Source organism: Engystomops pustulosus, chromosome 4 (assembly GCF_040894005.1).
Source record: "Engystomops pustulosus chromosome 4, aEngPut4.maternal, whole genome shotgun sequence".
NCBI lineage: Eukaryota > Metazoa > Chordata > Amphibia > Anura > Leptodactylidae > Engystomops > Engystomops pustulosus.
In genome coordinates, this window is record NC_092414.1 from 125,064,592 (window position 1) to 125,087,510 (window position 22,919).

Consider the following 22,919-nt stretch of genomic DNA (forward strand, 5'->3'; position numbering starts at 1 on the left):
CTACAGTGTGGGAAAAAAATATTTAAAAAAAATGTAATTAGTATTGGTGGAAACAAGTGGTTGTTGATTTTGAATAATGTTGTATATCCTATTACATTTCTGTTATATCCTACATACTCTGTCCTTCCATGTGGATTATGTTAAAAACAAAAGAAGCTGGAGGTTCTAAGATCCCTTATTGGCAAGGTCCATTTTTCAAAAGCTAAACTATTTGGGTAAAAACTTGACGTGTCTGAGGAAAAAACATACAAAGAAGGGCCCTTCAAGATGAGAAACTTTAAGATCTGTGCCAAAGGACCAAATGTTAAAGAAAATCTACCATTTGATTTGATGCATTATGAACCAAACATATCTTGAGAATGCTGTAGTTACACTGATGCAGCAGCATATGTTGTTTAATCCCTGGTTTTGCTGAAAAAACTATTATAAAATTTAGGACCTTGGAAAAGCTGGATCCACATTACACACAGGCTTTCTGAACAGTCAGGGCAGGACTAATGAACCTGAGCTGGATCCCTCCTACACAGCAGCTGGGGATGGTGCAGCGATTGATTATTCTGCCTGGCAGGAAGAACAGTGGTTACATCATCCTCTGGTGCAGAGCATAACTAATGTGAAAGGAAAAGCACTGAGCCCATGCATAAAAGCGACCGAGCTTCATTATCATATAATTGTTTTTTCAGCAAAACCACTCAGTTCAAGGATTAAACAAGATATGTGCCTGTATCATTGTAGCTACAGCATTATCAAGGTATGTTTGGTTCATAATGCATAAAATCAAATGGTTGGTTTCATTTAAATGATTATTGATGTCCTATCCTGAAGAGTCAATTCAATTAGGCATGGAACCAGAAGCAGTGAAAGCAGTGGGTGGCCACTAAGACTTTTGTCCATGAGCAGCATTGTCCACTTGTGAAAAACACACATGCTGTATGCTCCAGATGGAATCAGGGTGGATAGCTCTTGCAATATAGAGCATGGCAGTCAAATTCTGGATTTTGACAAATATTTAACCAAGAGACCTCAGAATTCATACATAAGTGAATAAAGGTTGTTATTATTGCATTTCTTTACTGCTCTTTTATTTGACACTTTGTAAATAATAGCAAATAAGCTGTATGCTATGCTTTTTTCCTGAAATGCATTAACATGTTATAACAATTATAAACATTCCACACTTCTGCCTTTCTCTATTCTTCACAACCAAGTTGAAAGTGCATGTGTTTCAGGGGAGTCAGGGGAGATGGCTGTCAGTAACTTTCTCATATGTATAGGAGTCTTCTCTGGACTACAAGATGCACCATATTCAATGCACAATGATAGATGTTGCTCTTGCTAAAAGTTATGCACTTTTCCCTCTGTAAGCCAATTGTTTTTTGGCTTAGTTTTGCCCATCACTTTACAGAATAAACTGGCACCACCAACAATAAATATGGCACATTTACATCTCAATAAAACAATGTCACCTTGCCTAGACACTTTTGAACACTGTCTAGCAAGACACAAGAATCTGTTCTTATTGATACTAGTCAATGACCAATTTGTCCGAACTAACTTGCATCAACATAAAGGTAACTTTATGTTGTAATTACATGCATCAACATGTAACTTAAGCAAGCATCTTAGTAAGTAAGAACAGTATGTGTATGCCTGGAAAATACATCAAGTCATATAGGCATTGGGATTACATCTTATCTCTCCAGTTGAATTTTTTATATGTAAATTGAACCTTGGGAGTTATCAATACAGAGTAGAAAGCAGACCCTATTAATAATCTTACTAGATGTACCATAACCGCTTACTGGAACAAAGTAATATCACTGGAAGATGCTGTGTAAATATTCTGAATAAACCAAGTGATTTATGTTCTTGTTCATTCACAATTATTTGCTTATTATAGATGGGCCTTATTCCTGATTGCATGTGATTACAGGGGTAGACTAGGTTCAGGTAGGTCCCTGTGGAAAACAACCTGTTAACCTAATACATGAATGTATAATTTGATATTTCTGTAGATGGCTGAGGGTCACATATATCATTAGTTACAGTAATCTTGTGGGATTGCTGCTGGAAAGCATGGAAATTATATCATCACAAAAATACTGTTACAAGATTTCCATGAAGAATTTGCTTTAACATTCAGCACAGGCGGCCCAGGTTTAATCTGCCTACTCTCACCAATAAAATCATTCCCAAAACTTTTTCTGCCTTTGTCTATGTTGGCTCTGCAAACTAGTGTGTGGCTCTGCCCATTGTTGCTTGGCCCGCCAACCAGGTAGACTTACTCATAGATCCAGGCACTGTGACTCTGGTAATCTTCTTATATTTGTTATCCATGGCCTCCTTTCTTCTAAAATCAACTTTTATAATTATTTTAGCCAATGAGCCTGAAGGGGTGTTACCAGAGCCCCTCTGTCTGCAGAATATCAGGCTTTTATACTCTCTCAACCTCCCCCTTGTTCTCGTAGCATTTCCTCCCACCTTCAGCCTCCTGGCAGCAGCAGAAAGTTTCAGCACATTGAGAGGGTGAAGTGCTTCTTTCACAATGTAACAGCCTGTGAAGCTACAGCGTGGAGGTACTCTAGTAATGTCACCCTGAGACTTTTTGACTCATTAGCCAAATTTTAGTATAAACATGTGCATGAAGTTGATTTTAGAAGGAAGGAGGCCATGAATAACAAATATAAGAAGATGACCACAGCCATGGTGCCTGGATCTATGTGTAAGTGTCCCTGGTTTATCATGCTTGATTTTGTTATCATCGGACATTGCTGATATTGTCAGGGGATGACAATCAAACTTAGAACAAGCCCTTAAGCTATGCTTCAAACAGGACAGAAGATGGCTGCTGGTCACATGTCCACATCACATGTTCTGCACCTGCCTGGGCAGGTCATGTGATCACCACTACGTTTGGCTGTAGTCATTTGGTTGCACTGCATCCAGTATGGCCAGTGTTGTGGTGATGGCAGTTACACATCATTACTATGGTAACAGTGCAAGAAAGTCTGTTACATCATCACAGGGAGCAGAGCATAAGAGGGAGGAGGAGTTACTGAGAACTAAAGGATCATGGGACTTGTATTTTCCAGTGGCGGCCATCGTAGTGATAACTCCACCTACTTTAGAGAGGCCATAAATTTTGTAAATCATAAAATCAAATTATTTAAGCTCCGTTTTGTGACTAATGACATTGAGTATTGTTGTATTCATTTATTTATATCATCATGAGTTTTTGTGTCAGACGTTCATATTCCCGGAATACCCCTTTAACCAAAAGGCGCATACACTATTTACATGATGTAGGCAAGCATTACATATAGCCCGTTACACTGAGCCATGCAGCCTATACCATACAACAATCATGTATGTCTTGTAAATAGGTTAGGATGTTGGGTGTAGTAACATCATTGGTATAGCCAACATAAGAAAACAGTTGTCCGTAGCAATAGTGTCCAGCCTACATATTTGTGAGAGGGTGTACCAAGAATCCAGGCAGGGGGACAATTCCATGTAGCAGGAGAGCATGACATGAGCTGGTTTTAGCAGTGTATTCCACTATAATCTTATATCCTTATAGCGGTATAATTGTGGCACATTAGAGTAATTTAGTGTACAATACTTTATGTTATGGCTGTATTGGGGCAATGCTTGTTTCTATTACTGTTTTCTTATTATTCCTAAGTGATTAGTTGCTTCACTGTTATGGACTTCCATACACCTTGAATAGATAAACTGCTCCTACAGTTAACCTAGGATACACAGACTATAGAAAACATATTCTACTAAATTCTCTTCACTAACAACATGTATATTTTATGTTATGTATGCATAACTAAATCCCCAGTTCAGAAGCAGAATGTTCCTGATAATAAAAGCAGCAGAAATCCTAATAATTACTTGGAATCTTCCATTTAATGAAACGTGTTGTGTTCCTGTAAGGCATGTAATAAACAAATATACATTGCTTATGTATACATAATGTGCAATACATGAATATGTATCCTCTATCTATCCTCTAGAAAAATATATTCAATTTTATTTTCTGAAAAACTTTAAGTCTAATGCTAAGGAATACAGCTCAGGACTACCTCCAGGAACAGCGTCTCATCTGTAAATCATTCTCATTTAAGTGAAGAACAATTTTGTTTATTGCATACTTTCTGCATCCATTTCCTCTTACAAACAAATCTTCTTTTACTTTCCTTCCCAATGTAGAATATTCTTGGCTGCCCCTTCACCCTGCAGGTGGGTCCAAGGGAAGCAGCTGTTGTAAATAAGAAGTAGAGAAATCATGTTCTAAACATTCTCTAACATTATGTATCTGGTATTACAGCTTCTAAATTTCACCTCCATAGTTTTATGATATTACTTTATATATAATATTAGATGTAGTAATTGGAGTATATAAAATGCAAATAATCCAGCTCCACGGACACTCCGGTTGTAGATAAAAACGTGATATTTTCTTTATTGAAGTACAAAAAGGAGATATACAGCCAAGCAGAGGGAAACACACACAGAGCCACGGCTATGGTCTATGCGTTTCGGAAAACTCCTTAATCATGACCTGATTGGACATGTGAGCAGGTGTGAATAAATCCCAACTACCTGCAGTCACATGACCTGTTAAATTTACATAGGAAACATATACATATAAAATCTAATACAAATAGTGTTACACATATAGAAAAATGGGATAACAACAACTATGGAATAGCCAAGAAAAAGATGTTGAGAGATGAGAGAGTTGGGGGATAATCAATGAGCTTTTAGATTTGATATATCATGTCTTGCCTTTTATTTAGTCCTTGTGGCACTCTTGTGGCTAGAGAAAAAATCCAAAAACTCTCTCTGTTTAACAGTTTGCGCCTATCGTTACCACCTCTGATAGGTTTAAATACTTTTTCTATGGCAGTCACATAAAAATTTGTACAATCACCTGCATGAGCTGTTTGGAAGTGTTTGGACGCCATAGATATGTTTAATGCCTGTTTATTTTTCACATCTGATAAATGTCGCTTGATTCTTATTTTTAAGGCACCTGTAGTGCACCCTACATATTGAACCTGGCACTCCTTACATGTGATACAATATACCACATATGTTGTGTTACAGTTTATAAAGCTTTTTATTTTGAAAGATTGATGTGTGACTGCAGAGATGACTGTGGAGTGCTCATATTTGCAGCACGTGCAGATATTATGACCGCGCTTAAAGAATCCCTTGGTGTGTAACCAGTGTTGCATTTTTTTTGATGATGGTGAAAAAAAATTCTACATATATCGGAGTAATTGGAGTAATTATACCTATAGAAGCCATAGTAGTATTATAGAAACATGCAAACTTTCAAAGGGAGTCTACCACTCCCCCCTTCCGGGCATGCTAATATGTTGTAGAGAAATAAACTATGGTTTCAAAAAAAACGTATCCTTTATTTCCCTAAAACTGTTCCTGGGAAATTCCTAACTTAATCTGTATGCTGATGAGGTCGTCGTGCACCAAGGTCGTGGAGTGCTGCTATTGCTGCCTATCTGTAAGAAAATGGTGTAATTAGCATACAGATTAAAATGGGAATATGTTACCCAATGGACAGAATAATAAAGATATGTTGGAAATTTTGGAACATGCTGCCAGTAGGTTATAATGCTTGGAGGTGGTAGACTCCCCTTATTAAAGGGGTTGTTCAGTGTTCCACTTTATTGTTACTGATGACTTTGCCAAAGAGAGGTCATCAATCAATGAGATTGGTTACCAACATAACATTACCTCTACCAATAGAATCATCATAGAGGATAGAACTGGAGGAACAGCTAGTTTCCTGTATAGTAGGAAAGTTTTGAGTTTTAGGCATTGCAGCTACTACACAGAGAATGGATCAGTACCTTTGGCTCCATCCTCCTGCTGGAGGCTACCAGAATTAGATAAATAGTTGGGGTTCCAAGAGCTGCACCAAACTCGACCCCCCCTACCCCTTCCCTGACCCATGGTCTAATAATTAATAGATAATGTGTTAGGACACTTTTACACTTTTATTGGCAGGGAAGTACAAATTTTGTTGTATATACCTTAGAGAAAACTCTGTAGTACATTCTATTAATAGTCAATCATGAACACATGGACTGCTCAGGAGTGGGAACCTCTGTGAGAACTCTATGCCCTTATCATCCATTATCAAAACATCTGATTTATGACCTATCCCATAAATCCCTATTAAAAGTCTGACCTAGAGGATAAAATAAATTATATGACTACTCCTTTATGGGTCAAACCAAACGCTGTTCTGCGAAGGATGGCTGCTTATGATGTTTGTAAGTAAACATCTTCAATGCCTCATACAGCACACAGTCTGCCAAGCATTGACGTCTTCAATGTGACTATTCTATGTGGAAGAATGTGCTTGTTTTGTATTGGTTATCCAGAGATATGGATGACTATAATTTGTCCTTCAGGAATCTACGGAAGAGCCCACCTGGGTCTGAAATGAATGGGCGCACTATAGGTACAATGATGCCATCATTTATGATTACAGGGTTCCAGATTGTACACATGGCGTCATGAACTATGAGTTTTACATTATACTGTATATGTTATGTCAGAAGTATAGGTTACTTCCTTCTGACAAATTGCAAATCCCAAACTTTCATTTTCTGTAAATGTATAAATATTCTTCATACTAAAAGGAAATGTGTGAACCAGATGTTCCAGATTTAGCTTGGCTTCATTGTAGAATCCAACAGTAAGACTGCAATGTCCATACCACACACACAGTACACATTGTGAAACCAAATATAAAGGAGAGCTAAAGCCTTCACTTCTAATATTTCAAATGTAATGCTTGAGGGTCATGCACTGATTTTCCACAGCTTTGCTTTTCCACAAAACACAGCCAAAACCACATCTCAGGACCCCTAGACACAAGCTAAAGTATAACATGTCAGTAATGTTTATTATGACATCCATGGTCATGTCCTTTTAGCATTCTATACAATGCATTTCTACTATACCATGAAGTCTTCAAGGCAGTGACACAGCAGTACCTGTATTCTGTAGCAGATTATAATATGCCCTTTTTAGGGCACTAGGGATGGTGGCCTGGTCTATTACAGCTGTGTTATAAGCCAGGTAATAATACATGTAATAATACATGCAACCGCGCCACTTACTGAAGAGGTAGACAGTTATATAGATGTGATCCAGTTATTGTATGTAAACAAATATAATGTATAAGCATGGATTCTTATCATTGTATAATGTGATACTGTGATTAGACCAAAGTATGGGAATAGTATATTTGTGTAAATTGGTAATTATTATTCAAATCTTACTCAAACATTATATTAATGATATGTTTAATACTTGAGATTTGATATTTCATACATTTTTAATATGTCATAATTTAAATAAAGTTAACATCACTTTTTATATACTGGGTATATCGGTATCCCTCCCTAACCTGCACTTAACCTCCTAGCAGTTTATGGAAAATTGCACAAAGGTAAAACATATATCAGCTTTTCTTATGCTTCTCTGTACCCTTACACTGTTATACATGGGGGTCCAAGTACGGCAAACAGTCCAAGGCCAATGACACTCTTAATCTACCTCTGCATACAATATCTCATGTTTGCATTCACACTATAGCAAAACCATTCAGTGACTCTTGATGGTCTTGATTATTTATAAAGGGCCATCTTATTTTGCAGCACTTTCTACATCATGGGTTTATATACACAGACAAATAAGATATTACAGAGCAATAACAAGGTCAGAAGAAACAATTGGAATGAGCGCCCTGTTCAAAAGAGCTTACTATCTATGGTCTTGGGTTATTGATAATGATAGAGGTCTGTGCTGCGCTAACCTAGCTTGGCCACTACACAGAGAACAGAGCTGTATTCTTTGTGCTAGAGGTGTCAGGGAACTGCCGACCAGTGATGCTTATGGATTTCCACAAAACTGATAATGATAAGCTACCCTAACAATACACCAATAACCTGGAAAATCTCATTAAATACCTTTCCCTATCTTTGTTTCACATGTTAGTCTCTTTTGAAGAAATGCAAGAGAAGAAAGTGTAAGCATAACAAAAATGTGCAGCAAGGTTACTTTACCAACTGCATTAACATTGCATTTTTTTCTTGATGCCCCCTGGCATTGCTTCCATAGCACAATGAGAAATGTCACAACGCCTTATAACTAGGCTTCTCTGATTTGTAAATTTCAAGGACAAAGCTGACAGTTCAAAGTAAAAGACAAAGCAATGTTGTTACGTCAGTCTGTGCATACTGTTTTGACCCAAGTGGTCTGTTTTATAGTTGAAGAAAGCTCTGTTCTCACTAGAGTATTGGCTTCCAACAGTTGTGATGCTTTTTGTGATGTATCACATTGTCTCACTGGATGGAATGGACCCAATGGTAGGATGACTAGTTCTTTACGAGTCTATGTTACAAATGACAAGCCGTAACGGCTGAACTCTCCCTCTGACAGATGATGTTGGATAAAGAAGTATCAGACATGTTGAATTTCACCTGGAAGATAAGTTTTTGCAGGGGGTACCCATCAAGGGCTCGCTCCCCAATTTAGGTTGCGTTTATGAGACCCTATAAGGGAAACACAAAAAAATACCTATTGGTCAGGAAAAATTTACTGTATGTATTTTGTACTGTATTTTGAATATACAGCAAATCTGTATTCATCTAAAAACTATGGTCATCTCCATACAAGTTGTGAATGAGGCTCATTGTCTCTCTGCCTTAGAGAGGGTTGCTTTAATACTAACCCAGGAAGAATATGCAGCATCAAATGCCAGGATTAATAAAATTGTACAAAGATAATGAATTCAGGTTTTGAATATGTGTAATCCTATCTGGTGTCTGCTCTAGACAGACCAGAAACAATGACATCATTCAGTAGACTGACAGTCAGATAAGCTGTGTGTAGATTAACTGAATTGCTTGCCATTACAATCTGCCCTTACCTTTGTTCTCGGACTGAATGAGTGAGGTCTCATATTCCCTATCTAGACTTCTGATGTATTTATTCATACATTTCATGATAGGAAATTGTGCGCAAGATTTGAACAATTGGTTTGTTAAAATAATATAATAGCTAACAAATAGACAATACTATTATCGCCCATATTACCTTAACAAGCGTCTTTATATGCCTTATGATAGAAAAGCCATGCATGATTAATTTCTCTATATTGGGGTGTAATGTATTTATGACCTATATCTATCTGATACCAGTACTCAATCACTCTTGTTATACAATACTCATTTGCAAGATATTTAATAAAAAGGAATCAGCTATACGGTACCTTGTAATACAGCATATAGCAGACCACAATTCAGATTTGTATAAAGTCCTTCAGATAACCTACTGTATGCCTCCAAAAGAAGTCTGAGGAATATTATACAATAGGATCCCACAGAAGTGTATTACAGTGCCTATTAAGGTTTCATTTGCTATGCTTATAGCCTAAGTAGCATTTTTTTTTATTCTTTGCTTCAGTGCAGTAGAACAGACCTAGAGAGGGTATTGAAGATGATAACAATATGGAAAGCAGTCATCAAATCACATTCACTAGAAGCTTACAATGTTATAATAGAAAATAAAAATAGAGTAGTACTTATCTTAAGGCTACTCGTTAATTCATGGGCCGCAAACAGTGGACCTATAGTTGTCAGCCCATAAGTTATTGGTGTGTGAGGTTTGAGGTGATGGCAGAAGAAAAGACTGCCACATGTGTGAGCCGAATGCCCCGGCCACAAATTTTTGAGCAGGTCTTGTTGCGGCAGACAACTTGCACATGAGGCCATGGGAATCACAGCCATGTAAATGAAAATGTGGAAATACAATGCCTACCACACATTCCAAAACAATGTTTGTGTGCGTGAGCCCTAAGTACAAAATTGAAGTTTAACCTCTTGTACATCATGTGACTGACAGAGATAAAAATTGCTGACTATACAAAAGCAGAGTACAAAAGCTGATCCACTTTAATATAACTTTAGCAAAACATCTTTAAAGGGATGATTTCCCATAATTTTAGAATACTATAAAACAATTAACTGAGTAGGACTTATCTTATGAATACCCTTACTTACTAGGTCCTAGAATATAGTGATCATGGGCCAACACAATATAAGATCTCATTCCTTGATGAAATATTTAGGATATAAATGTTTTAATAATGAAGTGTTGGCTTCTCAATGAAGCGAAATTTTAGAGACATTTAACATTTGGAGACATTATTTTTCCTCTTTCTCTACAGTTAATAGCAAGGTCAACTCAGGACAACAAAAACAAGCTTACCCAGTGGCAACTCTTACCACGTGAACATTCACAATGTTTCCAAATGTGAGCGTAACATGCAGCATATGTGAAAGAACACACTGGCTCCAAATAAATCAGTTGAAATGATCCTCGCAAACAGCGCAGTTAGAAAATTCAGTAGCAAAGACCTTCCCCCAGGTTTTCTGTCCTTTACTCCTGGCTTCTGCATGCATACATGCTATTACTCATAGTTCACTTGTTGATTTCTCAAGAGGAAAGTCAATTACGAGTCTGCGCCCGCGAGCTTGCCAGCACCCCGTCATTTTATTTTATTATCTGAATAAATCCCATTTTTCATACAATTACACGGACTGTGGATGTCAAGTACAAACACAAATAATGGTTAATGTTTGTGTGACTGTTTCTGACATTACAGAAGAACAACAGTGAGGTCATTTCTGACTCTTTTAAACTGGTCTTTTCAGACTGCTTACTGTACAGTATGTGTCCTCCTCAAAGACTGTGGAATACAGTTGTTATTTATTTATGACAGAACCCGAGTACACAATAAATGTTAATGGGTCTTCTATTAATGATAAAACTTTAAATTAACAATCCTGATGAAAAACATCAAGAGGTGTCAAACATACCAGGTTGTTGCTTATCTTCCCTTGACTAAGTGCATGCTTAAAGCTGACCATACACTAAAGACTTTGGACTCTCAATGTAGACCATTCTTTGCTCTCCATTTGCGCACTTCAGAGCGACATGACTGAAAGTGATGGAAGCCCATCAACGATCATAACCTTCCCAAAATGTTCATCTGCTATGTTGGACTTGCTAGATGCCGTAGTAGATTTTTTATTGTTAGTGTCTAATGTCTGCAAATGACTTAATTTAGGAATACGACATTTTATCTATGACACGTGTGTCAAACAAAAGGGATTTGCCCGTGGCCTTGTGTTATCCTGCCTGGCTCTTGTGTCCCTGCCTCTATTCTGCGCTTCTGCCTCTGAAAAAAACTGCACTCTCAGATTGTCAGCCCCCTACTTGGCAGCCGCAATGAGAGCAGGAATGCATCTATTTCTCAGACACAAGGCCTGGGAAACTCTAATGTAATGTACGTCTTCCAAGGTGACATATTGGGGGTCATTTACTAAGGGCCCGATTCGCGTTTTCCCGACGTGTTACCCGAATATTTCCGATTTGCGCCGATTGTACCTGAATTGCCCTGGGATTGTGGCGCACGCGATCGGATTGTGGCGCATCGGCGCCGGCATGCGCGCGACGGAAATCGGGGGGGCGTGGCCGAACGAAAACCCGACGGATTCGGAAAAACCGCCGCATTTAAAAACCGAAAAAGTGTCGCTTGGGGAGCGCTCACCTTCACCTGGTCCGAGGTGGTGCATTCCGGCGCGATGAGATGACTTTCAGCACAGCAGCGCCACCTGGTGGACGGCGGAAGAACTACATTCATAAATCCCGGCCGGACCCGAATCCAGAGCAGAGAACACGCCGCTGGATCGCGACTGGACCGGGTAAGTAAATCTGCCCCATTGTCTTTAAGATGATTCAGATGTCCAACATTGTTTAATTCCATTCCTTTAATTGAACCAATGTTGTGGTTTTGTTTATTTGGTATGTGTTTTGTTATTACTGAAATTTATAAGTGCATGAAGCCAAGTATTCCATAATTTCCAAATTGCTAGTCTTGTCTCCTCTTTATTCACAATTATTCCATTGTCTCTTCAGTCCATTTCTTGCACTACTTTTTAGCTAACCTCATCATGCCTTCCCATATAAAACATCTTGATGACAGTTTAAAGGCTATATAAAAATAAAAATCTTTTCCTCTTTGTGCTAGGCAAATTGCATATATGCCTATACACTGCACAGCAAACATTTGCATAGCAAATCCTGCTGCTTTGGTCTATGCCCCTACCGTCTCACAGCAGCCAGCTCAGTCTTCCCTTCCTCAGTCTAGCTCCTCCATACCATGTGTAAGACTCACTCTTTGCTTAGTCTCACCTCTCCAAGGTGTCCATAGCATGTTAAGGAAAACTGTTGGATTTTTTTCAACAGTAAACTGGCCCAGCATGTGCGGCACAAAATAGTGTTTTTTTCCTATAGTGTCCCTCACTTTTTTTTCTTCTGCCACGTTAATCTAGCTTTTAAAACTTTAGAAAAATGCAAGGGGGCACAGAGCAGCTTCATCTAGTTCATCTAGCAATCATTGGACTTAAAGGGGTCATTCAGTTTTGGAAAATACATGTTAATGTTGGTATCAAGCAAAGTAATCCAATTTTCCAATAAACTTTCTGTATACATTCCTCAAAGATTTATAGATATCTGCTTGCTGTCATTCAGTAGAAAGTTTCATTGTTAGGGGGTGATAAAAATCAGTCCACTGTCATGTGATGTCACACATAGAGTAATCATAGCTGTGTGTTATAACAAAACGTGCACCTGTGTGACATCACATGACTATGGACAGGTAACATCATCAAGCAGAGATCTAGAAAATATACTGAGATATTGTATGACTTTTCCTTATGCAAGTTTTAACACTAAATATGTTAACTGAACCTGAACAACCCCTTTTAATGACCCTCTGTGAGTCATAACTGACATGTCCTTCCCACACTGATGTTCCCACACTAAACTGATGTTCTCCCAAACAGCCTAATCTCACGTGATTTATCATGAAGACTAAATGAAGCTATCCTTCTGTCCTTCCAAAAGTAGTAGTGTCCAGTGTTCAAATCTGCATCTCAACTGCATTGTAGTTTTGACGTTCTTTTAGGTGCAGTTTCTTAATTTAACAGGTGAGCTGAACAGGTGAATAAATGTGACTCATCTGTTCATTTAATATATTTTACCTGTTAAATTAAGAAACTACCTGAAATCACATCAAAACTGCTTATGAAGCAGCTGAGATGCAGTTTTAACAGCAAAGTGTGAACATGCCCTGAACTTCCTGGACTAGTTCAGTAGAGTATTGTGTATGTACGGAAATTAAGCAGACATAGATACAACTTTACAAAGAGCTGTTTAATTAGCACCAAATGCATATATAATAAAACATACCAGTAATTTCCTGCGCCTAGAAAACCACTCAGGCTGTACTAATCTATGACACAGAAGTCTTTTATGTAGCATATGACCAGGGTCATGCAATGGGTGCGATGTTCCTGGACTTACATTATAGATCCATTGTTCACAGAAAGGAGATGTGAGTCATGCAAATGTGGCAACAAGTAACAGTCTGTGCCTGCTACAGCTATGTCATCGGAGATGTTTACATGGACAATAGAGGATCATTTCACAAGAAAAGCTAAAATCAAGAATACATCATGCAAAAATCCAAACAACAACACAAATCCTGATATTACTCATGTAATTGATAGTTGACCATTGCTTTATATTTTCAAAATCTTCAGATGTGTGAACTGTATGCACTCTTTTTCATAAAAAATCTCATAAATTTCCTGTCGACACTTTTTGTAGGCTTTGCTTATATATATTTTTCATCAGCTATTTACCTGATTACATGATATAAAGTTACTTTGGCCTCCTGCTATTGACAGGAAAGGTGGTTAAAACCCTGAACATTGCATATAAGTTATTGTTTTTCATATTTGCTCCAACTTTTTACTCTGATGCTTGTGGCCCCCTAGAATGTTTTTCATCTGTTTTCTGAAATTATGTGATTAGATTATAGTTTATGCCTTCTTGTAATATACGTTTCACTTCTGTATTCTTAACAAAGTGGAGGAAAAAAGGATTCAAGGTTTGTAAGATTCAAAAACAGTTGGAGGACATTGAGTAAGATTCAGTATAACATCAACGGAAGTCTTAAAGTATGAGAGGCTCATGCCTCCTAGATTACCTAGAGGCCAACTCTGGCAAAAGCTAATGTGTTGGCATGAGGCATTTCCATGCGACACGTCCCACTTCATGGCCCTCCATCCACACCCACTTGGCTTGGAGGTGTTGAAAGGAGGAGAAATACCGTATATACCCGAGTATAAGCCGATCCGAGTATAAGCCGAGATCCCTAATATTACAACCAAAAACTGGAAAAACTATAGACTCGAGTATAAGCTGAGGGTGTAGTATACAGCCAGCCCCCATGTAGATAACAGCCAGCCAGGCCATGTAGTATACAGCCAGCCAGGCCCATGTAGTATACAGCCAGCCAGGCCCATGTAGTATACAGCCAGCCCTCTATAGTATACAGCCAGCACCATGTAGTATACAGCCAGCCCCCTGTAGTATACAGCCAGCCAGCCCCCTGTAGTATACAGCCTGCCAGCTATCTGTAGCATACAGCCAGCCCCCTGTAGTATACAGCCAGCCCCCTGTAGTACACAGCCAGCTCCCTGTAGTATACAGACAGCCCCCTGTATGCCAAGTACATTAAAAAAAATAAACTAAAGACTCACCCTCTGGCAATACTCACCCACAGTGCTCGGCGCGGCTCCCGATCCTTGGTACGGTTCCTTACTGCTCTTCTTTCTTCTCTTGCCAGCAGAGTCACGTCCATGCGATCTGTCGGCGAGAGCACAAAATGATGCGGCAGTGTTGCATGACATCATAGTGTGCGTCTGCCAGGAGATCACATGGATTCAACTTTGCTGGCTAGAGAAGAAAGAAGAGGAGCTGCCGGGAACCGAGTCGAGGATCGGAAGCTGCGCCGAGCATCGGGGATGAGTCAGTATCCCCGGAGGGGATTAAGTTTATTTTTTTTTTAATTGACATTTTTCAGCACATTTTTTGTGCTGAAAAACTTGGCTTATACACGAGTATAAACGGTAGTCACAATTCTTGGCTGTGCGCCAGGCATTGCTTTTTTTATCAATATGTGTACTCACTCCCCCAAAGTGTTCTCAAGTGAAAATGTAGGTTCCATATATTTGTTCACTTTGTTTTGAACATGTCAATGCCCTCCTGGAATTCATCCATTTATCACAGACACCTGCCATTTCTAAACTGTATCTTTCTTCTTTTCTAGCCAAAACTGCTGGCCAAGGAACTGCTCGACTTAGTGGCTTCCCACTTCAACTTGAAAGAAAAAGAATATTTTGGAATAGCCTTTACAGATGAAACGTAAGTGAACTGAAGTGAATATTGTTTTCTGCATTTTTTTTTTTAATCTATCTGCTACATACCATGCAAAAATGACTCCTGACCTTTATCCGTGAAAGACTGATACATCTAATGTTTGCTATAGTAGAAAGCATTGACATGGCCAATCTACTGGCTTGGATTTATTTTCTTCCTAGTAAGTTGTAAAATCGTTCAAATCGAACTATGTGAATATATTTTTCTCCATATGCTCCATACGATGGCAAAAAGCTCCTTTCTACCTATCTTAAGCATCTTATTGAGATCCCACCATGTGTAATAAAGAGCGAACCAAGAAATTTGACTAATATAACTACCTGTGTCTTCTACCCATAAAATGTTCCTATGTGACCTGTAAGCTGCACTTTTACCATATTTTCTTTCTTAGTAATGTCTTGAGGCTCTCATTTGTTTTAATGAGGCAGCAACAGCAACGTTTTGAAGTTTTCAAGAAGGTTTGAAGTGAAGTATATGGAAAGTTGTTGAAATCATGCATTATGTATTAAGCAATGGTCATAGTGAAGTCACAAAGAGTAGGGGATTTTCACTTACAGAAATCATATCGGTCAGGTCTCTGTATCACCTGCATAGGATTTAATGTAGAAGGCTGTTGGAATTTAGTCAATCTCTGAATTCCAGTGGTTGCTATGTTTTTTCTGTGTACTGTAAGATGAGTGCCAGTAAACAGCATTTTATCACTCTTGTATCAACACTAGCAAATTATTTACAGATCTTGATCCCTAATTTCCTGCGTAATGCTTCAGATAGAGCTTTGATCTGGCTTTACTCTATTTAATGAAATGCAAATAAGCCATTGATGTTGGATCGAATCTAGTTCTTCACATCTCTTTATAGTGATGTGCCTCAGGGTGCATTATAGGGAGCTTGATTTAGAATTGTGATATTGTACAGCTGCTTCCTTAAACATCCTTTCACTGAAAGTCATTGAGAAACAGGCATCTTACATGGTTTATTTAGGGTCTGGAAGTAAGAGTTCTCCTTACGCAGACTTTGCCCATTAAGGCTGCCTTACAGGCGTGTGGAGACTTACAGCGATTGATGCTCCACTAGGGGATTCTGGGAAATATGGAAATTCCTTTTCCAGGATGGGATAAAGAAAATATTACATCTTAGCTATCTTATAAGGCAGCCCATTTAACATCAAGCATGACTTTAAAGAAGCCTAATAACACCTGAAAGTCATACTTGATGTTTAAGGGAACCTACCATCTGGTAGATCCAATGGTACGATGCTTTATACAGCCCCATTCTTATTTTGTTTAAACTTTTAATAAAGCAGAACCTAGAATCTGGTGCTATATAAAGCAACCTACCTTCGGATCTACCTTATTAGATATATTCTAGATCAGTGGTTCTCAACCTTTCTAATGCTGTGACCCCGCAATACAGTTCCTCATGTTGCGGTGACCCCAAACCATGTTCAAGAATATTGTATTCTTGCAAAAAATGCAATAAAATCGTGGCTCCGATCATTCGACCCCCGCCGGGGTCTCGACCCACAGGTTGAGAGCCACTGTTCTAGATGGTTGGTTTCCTTTAAGGTGGCTGCCTTACAATATAGCTAAGAGGCAATGTTTTCCCTATCCCATCCTGTAAAATGTATTTGCATTGTTTATTTAGGATTCATATAATATCGATGCTCCTTCATTTTGTGTACTAATTCGAACTAAGCATAACAAGATTAAAAGCATGTCATAATACATACATCTAGTTAGAATACCAGATAAATTAGCCCATGTTCTGGTAAACATTTATACTTGTTCAGTAAATTTTCCTAAGCCTCCACATTAACTTACTGCTGTTTAGATTAACCTTAAAAATGAAACATAATGGGTCAATATCAGTAAATAAAATGAAATAAATATCACATATATCCCCAACTAAATATATAGTCTATAACATATCATTACCCCCCGACATCAATGATGAAACTCCAATAAACACATTGAAAACCAATAGAGAGTTGGGTGTCAAATTTTCATCAAGAATCTCATATAAAAATAATCATTAAAACATCCACAGATAAATCACAAACATACCCTTAAGTCTGGCACCGCAATTCCAAATACACACGTGGGCCTAGCTCTTAGTGCTTTTTCTTATATACAAAACCACAGTTTTTTCTTGTCTTGGTCTATAATATTATGGCCACTATTCATCTTAAAAGTGAACAATCCCAAATACTGCATGGAGAGCTAGTATTTTTTAACACGGATAAAAAAAACATGTGTCTTACCAATATTACATGGAATGTGAACAATTGGACAGCTGGATGGACTTTTTTAGATACCTTTCCTTAGGGGTCTAAGGTAAAGGGCCATATAATGCGATGAATAAAATATGTAGTGGCACATAGACCACTGGACAGACCACTGGACAGACCACTGGACAGACATTCCATAGGGGATATGTTCCTTGCAATATTGGTAAAACACAATAGATATACCTTTGTTAACAATAGATGCCAATGCAATTTTGTTTGTTTAAATAAATAGTGGCCAAAAGTATAATCGAGCCAGTACATAAACAAGGATGGGTTTGGATATATGAAATAGCCATGTTTATATATGGAATTACAGTTCGCTGGACTTCTGTGTACTTTTAGGATCTAACTGTTTCTACATGGTGTATTTTTTATGATTATTAATAGCATATTAGATTTTCTTTTATTAATTTAGTTTGAAGATATTCTATCTCCCAACTTTCATTTTGTTCTCTACAACACCAATAAAGCTGAAGGACACATACCTACCTACAGGGTGTGAATATGAGTTATGTGTCCATCTATGTACAGTACTTGTATTGAATGCAGATTACTCTATACATTCCTTTAAAGTGAAATTTATTTTGATTCACTGTTGCATGAAAATGTCTAAGGAGTCCATACCATGTCTTGGTACTTCTTAAATATCTGTATTATGACTGTTTATTATTCTTTGTTTCTTTATACTTTGTGGTTTTCTGCCCTTTCTTTTAATGCTTATGCCAGAAGGCAACAATTATTCAAATCAATAAGTTCATTTCAGGCATGGAAGAAATCTATTGCATGCTATGGTACATGCCCTCTACAGTGGCATATCGCATTGAACATTTCCCTGAGATACAAATTACAATTGACAATGTCCTCTATACCCATAAGGAGATGTAGTAGGGCTATGTATACAAACATCTACAATAACAAAGCTACAACATTTTTGTAATTGTATATTATATTTCCTAGATATTGTTTAATACATTGACAACTGTGTGTTACCATTCATCAATGACACACACTGTCATCTATGAATGGAAATTGTCATGCTAGACGTCAGTATGTGAAGTGCTGCCAACCTGCTGTTAGTATAGTAAGATGGGGGCAACTACCAGGGTAGAAGGCACAGCGGCTGTGCCTCATCAATAAAGAGGGCCGCTGTTACTGAGACATAGGAAGCAGTTAGTAGAGCAGTGTAATTCTGTATGGCATTTTCATCACTAAGTTTTACTGTGGAGCTGTGTCCGTCAATCATTTATGCATTCATTTTCTACCTAATTCCTACCTAATGTTTTTATATGTGTATAATATCACTGTTGTGTGTATCCACATCGGATGTGATTTTTAGTACAGAGATAATAGTTCTGTAATTATACTGTGACATCACTGTGTGTATTATCCCTGTATAGTGACATCCCAGTGTGTATTATCCCTGTACAGTGACATCCCTGTGTGTATTATCCCTGTATAGTGACATCCCGGTGTGTATTATCCCTGTACAGTGACATCCCTGTGTGTATTATCCCTGTATAGTGATATCCCGGTGTGTATTATCCCTGTACAGTGACATCCCTGTGTGTATTATCCCTGTATTGTGACATCACTGTGTGTATTAGTGCTGTACTGTTAATTCCTGTGGCACCCTTTACTGTGACATTAGTGTACATATTTTTTTCTTTACTGTGACATCGCTGTCTTTATTGTTCCTGTACTGTGAAATGGGGATCATTTCATCATGAGGCGGCTCCTTACTACAGTTCTATGTCTGTCTTTGGAGCTTCTCTGCCGTCAAGTGGCTTTGGTCCTTGATAAATCTGTTGGCAGTGTCTTATGCTATGTGGGTTGTCAGTCACATTAAAAAAAAAACATCAAAAGTCGCAACATAGACCAGGGTAGGGAATGGATTCAATTTGTGCAAAAACTTGCTACTAAACGGTAAAGTCGCAAATCTTGAATTCAGTCGTATTGTTAAAACTAGTCTATGCTAATACTGTAATGAGTTTGGGGGGTCTATGTCAAAGTGATTTTGCACTTTCCTATTTTCATTTGGCGCAGTGCAAAGTTGTAAAACAGGATTTTCACCACAACTGAGCCAAAACAATGCCACAAATAGACAAAAAAAGGATTTATGGAATTATTTTTTTTCTATTACTTTACTGTGATACAGCAATTGCTAGGAAACATGCTGGAGCAATGGGTGGAAAGGGTTAAAATAAGAATAAGGAAAGGCATGATAAAATTACCATGAGTTGCCCCAAAGTCACAAACAACAATGATTCCACTGACTGTTCATTTTTCATCCCTTTGGACATCAATAGAAGCTATACATTTGTCATTAACAATAGCGGCAATGGTCATAAATTCTGATTCCCTTCAAATGCAAGATTAACTCCTGTAAAAGACACCAGTCATAAACATGAGCTCAGACTCCTGAATCTAGGCAATAAGAGGCAAATTTATAGACTCGCTACATAAAGACTATGATACATGTTCAGCGATTGCAATTATGGCCTTCCCAATCTTGTTTTGTCTTCAATCTAAGCTAATTTAAAGAAATCTGAGTATCAGGAGTTCAACATTTATTAATTTAGCTTGTATGACGATAATGTTTCAGAGTTGTGTACAGGCAGAGTTCTGTGAAAATAAAGGAAATGCATGTTTTAATATTTAATTATGTCTCTGCCTGAAAGTAATGACGGGGAATCACATTTCATATGTGAACTGTAAAATGTGATTATAATGATCAAATTGATAAATTCCTTTAAGTGTACAGTGAAATATTTTATTTCCATACTGAGATTAAATTACCTGAGGTTACAGGTCCAGTACTACTGCCTTGTTCTCCTGTCTGATGAGGGGTTGTCTCAATGTCCCCATTCCTTCTCTTTCATGACATCATCTGATAGGGTAAAGTCTAGTGTAACAGGACCTGTAGACATTTAAAGGACACTAAAGGGCCTTTTAATTTTTTTTTTCACATCGAAAGTTTTCTTGCATTTCCTTCAATATATAGTACCACTCTTGGGATTCACTGACACACCAGTTCCTTTTCATCATTAATACATTACTGTTGCAACTTCTTTGCTTTGAATATGTTAACATAAAATAACCTAATATTGTCATCCTAGGGGGCATCTGAACTGGTTACAGTTGGATCGAAGAGTACTTGAACATGACTTTCCCAAAAAGTCGGGGCCAGTTGTCTTATACTTTTGTGTCAGGTATGTTCTTGTATGTACATTGCTTGCTTGTAATTGTTGATGATATGATGTTTATCTATAGAGAACAACAAAAAATGATCATTTACATTGGCAACGAAGACAAAGAACCACTCACCAATGTGAATCCAGACTTTATAAGATGCAAGGGTACAGGACGCTGACATGTGACAAGGGGATGGGCCAATGAGTGATAGGTAGTGTCTTTTGTAAAGCCCAATTTACAGTTGATGTTTATGTATCTTTTAAGCTTGCATATGACAGCCATGTAATTTCAGTGCAGACACCCCACGCCACTTTCTAAGGATGGGAATTTTAGGTTAAAAGAAATACACTACAGTATAAAAAGGTAAGGTAAGGGTTTTCATACACTCGTCAGAGATCACTAAATAAGGCAAGATGTATCATGATTGAGCTTAGACATTAGGGTACAACAAGCATAACCATCCATGTACTACAAAGTACCCTCCAAAACATTGCATAAAATACAGTGCAACAACACTCGCTTATCGATATGGGATATAGGCAGGTATGTTTAACACTCTTCTCCTATACAAGACATTTCTAATAGATTGCTTCCATAGACATCCATGACCCAGGGATTGGGGTTTGCCAAAACCATTGTCCATTTTCAGGCTATGATAAGAGAGCCTCCTAAAAAATTCAGGACTTGCCTTTAATTGTAACTACTACTTTCTTTAAATCAAAATTACTTACATATGTTACATTTATTTTATAATGTAATAGGGTGACTGTAAGACTGGCTTTAGTGAAATAAATTTCCAGTTTTTGTTATATTCTCTTCCCCCTACAATTAATTAGCGAAATAGCAGCACTCCCTGTCCTTGACAATGAAGTAATCGGAAATATCATGGAGATTTTGGCCAGAGACCTCAGAAAGTAGATGGAAAGGTAGAAATAAATTGAAAGAGACATATTAGTGATGTTGGATTCCTTGATACAAACCTGCTCTATTATCTTGACATCTGGAGTTTTTGCTCTTAATTAAAAGGCCTGGGAATTGTAGGATGAACTTTACAGTTGTGAAATCAGGAATTACATGTGTTGAGTTATGTGCATCCTTTCACTATCCGGATGTGCTGTTATGGGACCTATGAGGTGTAATGGTCAACAGCAGGAGGCTGCTGGAATTGCAATGAAAAAGGGTTTTTAAGTGATCCCAGTGGGAGAAGAGCCACGAGCACTAATTTAACCTTATTACATTGGAGGCCCTAACACTTACACAGTAAGCACAGGCTGTATAAATGTTACTTGTTATAGTCTAAGAAAGAAATAATTAAAAAAAAATATTTCAGTTGTTTAGTAACGCAATGAAATAATACCATTTACAGTTATGGAGCATAGAGTTATTTCGCTTTCTATAGGCTCTAATGCACACAGTGGGTGGGGGATTTCACACCACTTTGTCTGGTTTCGTGAACAACTTTTTAAAACTTTTGTGTCTAAAGAGAGACTCCTCAGTGCATGCAGAGACTATATGTATTTTTCATATACTTCCAGTATCTGTAGTTGTGCAGCAGCTTTCGTTATCTGTCATGATTGTCATGATTATCAGTCATCTTAGAAACCAATGTAGTGCACCGCAGTACCAGAGTGACTTTTTTCCTTTACCCTAAAGTGATGTAGCAGTTTCTATACAAATCTCTGTATTGCTAATACCAATGACTAATCACTGTCATTAGAAGTGATCATCCTTACGAAATTGGTTAGAGTTCTTCTAATAGCACCCACAATAATCCACAGGTAAAGAGGGTTAGCAATCTAATGTAATATAACGCATATGCCATACAGTTACTTATTTTTATAGACCGTCCTATCACTTACACCTTGAAGGCCCAGCCTATCCTTATCAATGTATATTATGTTTGATGAAACTTGCACCATACTTCTCAGATTACATTGAAAGTAGGTACAAATCAAAGTATACTAAATGCACACATTTACCCCTTAAAGCTTGGAGAAGCCTTTGACAACAATTCCAACAATGCATATATCACATT

General features: G+C 37.9%; 1 protein-coding gene across 7 annotated transcripts in view; it reads left to right on the forward strand.

Moving 5' to 3' along the window:
- FRMD4A (FERM domain containing 4A) overlaps window positions 1-22,919 on the forward strand; it is a 308,777-nt gene that overhangs the window by 189,846 nt on the left and 96,012 nt on the right. For all 7 annotated transcript variants that reach the window (XM_072147320.1, XM_072147319.1, XM_072147316.1 and 4 more), the window contains exons 3-4: window positions 15,296-15,390; window positions 20,809-20,901. In XM_072147320.1, coding sequence (XP_072003421.1) covers window positions 15,296-15,390; window positions 20,809-20,901 — 188 coding nt within the window. The remainder of the gene's footprint in view (window positions 1-15,295; window positions 15,391-20,808; window positions 20,902-22,919) is intronic.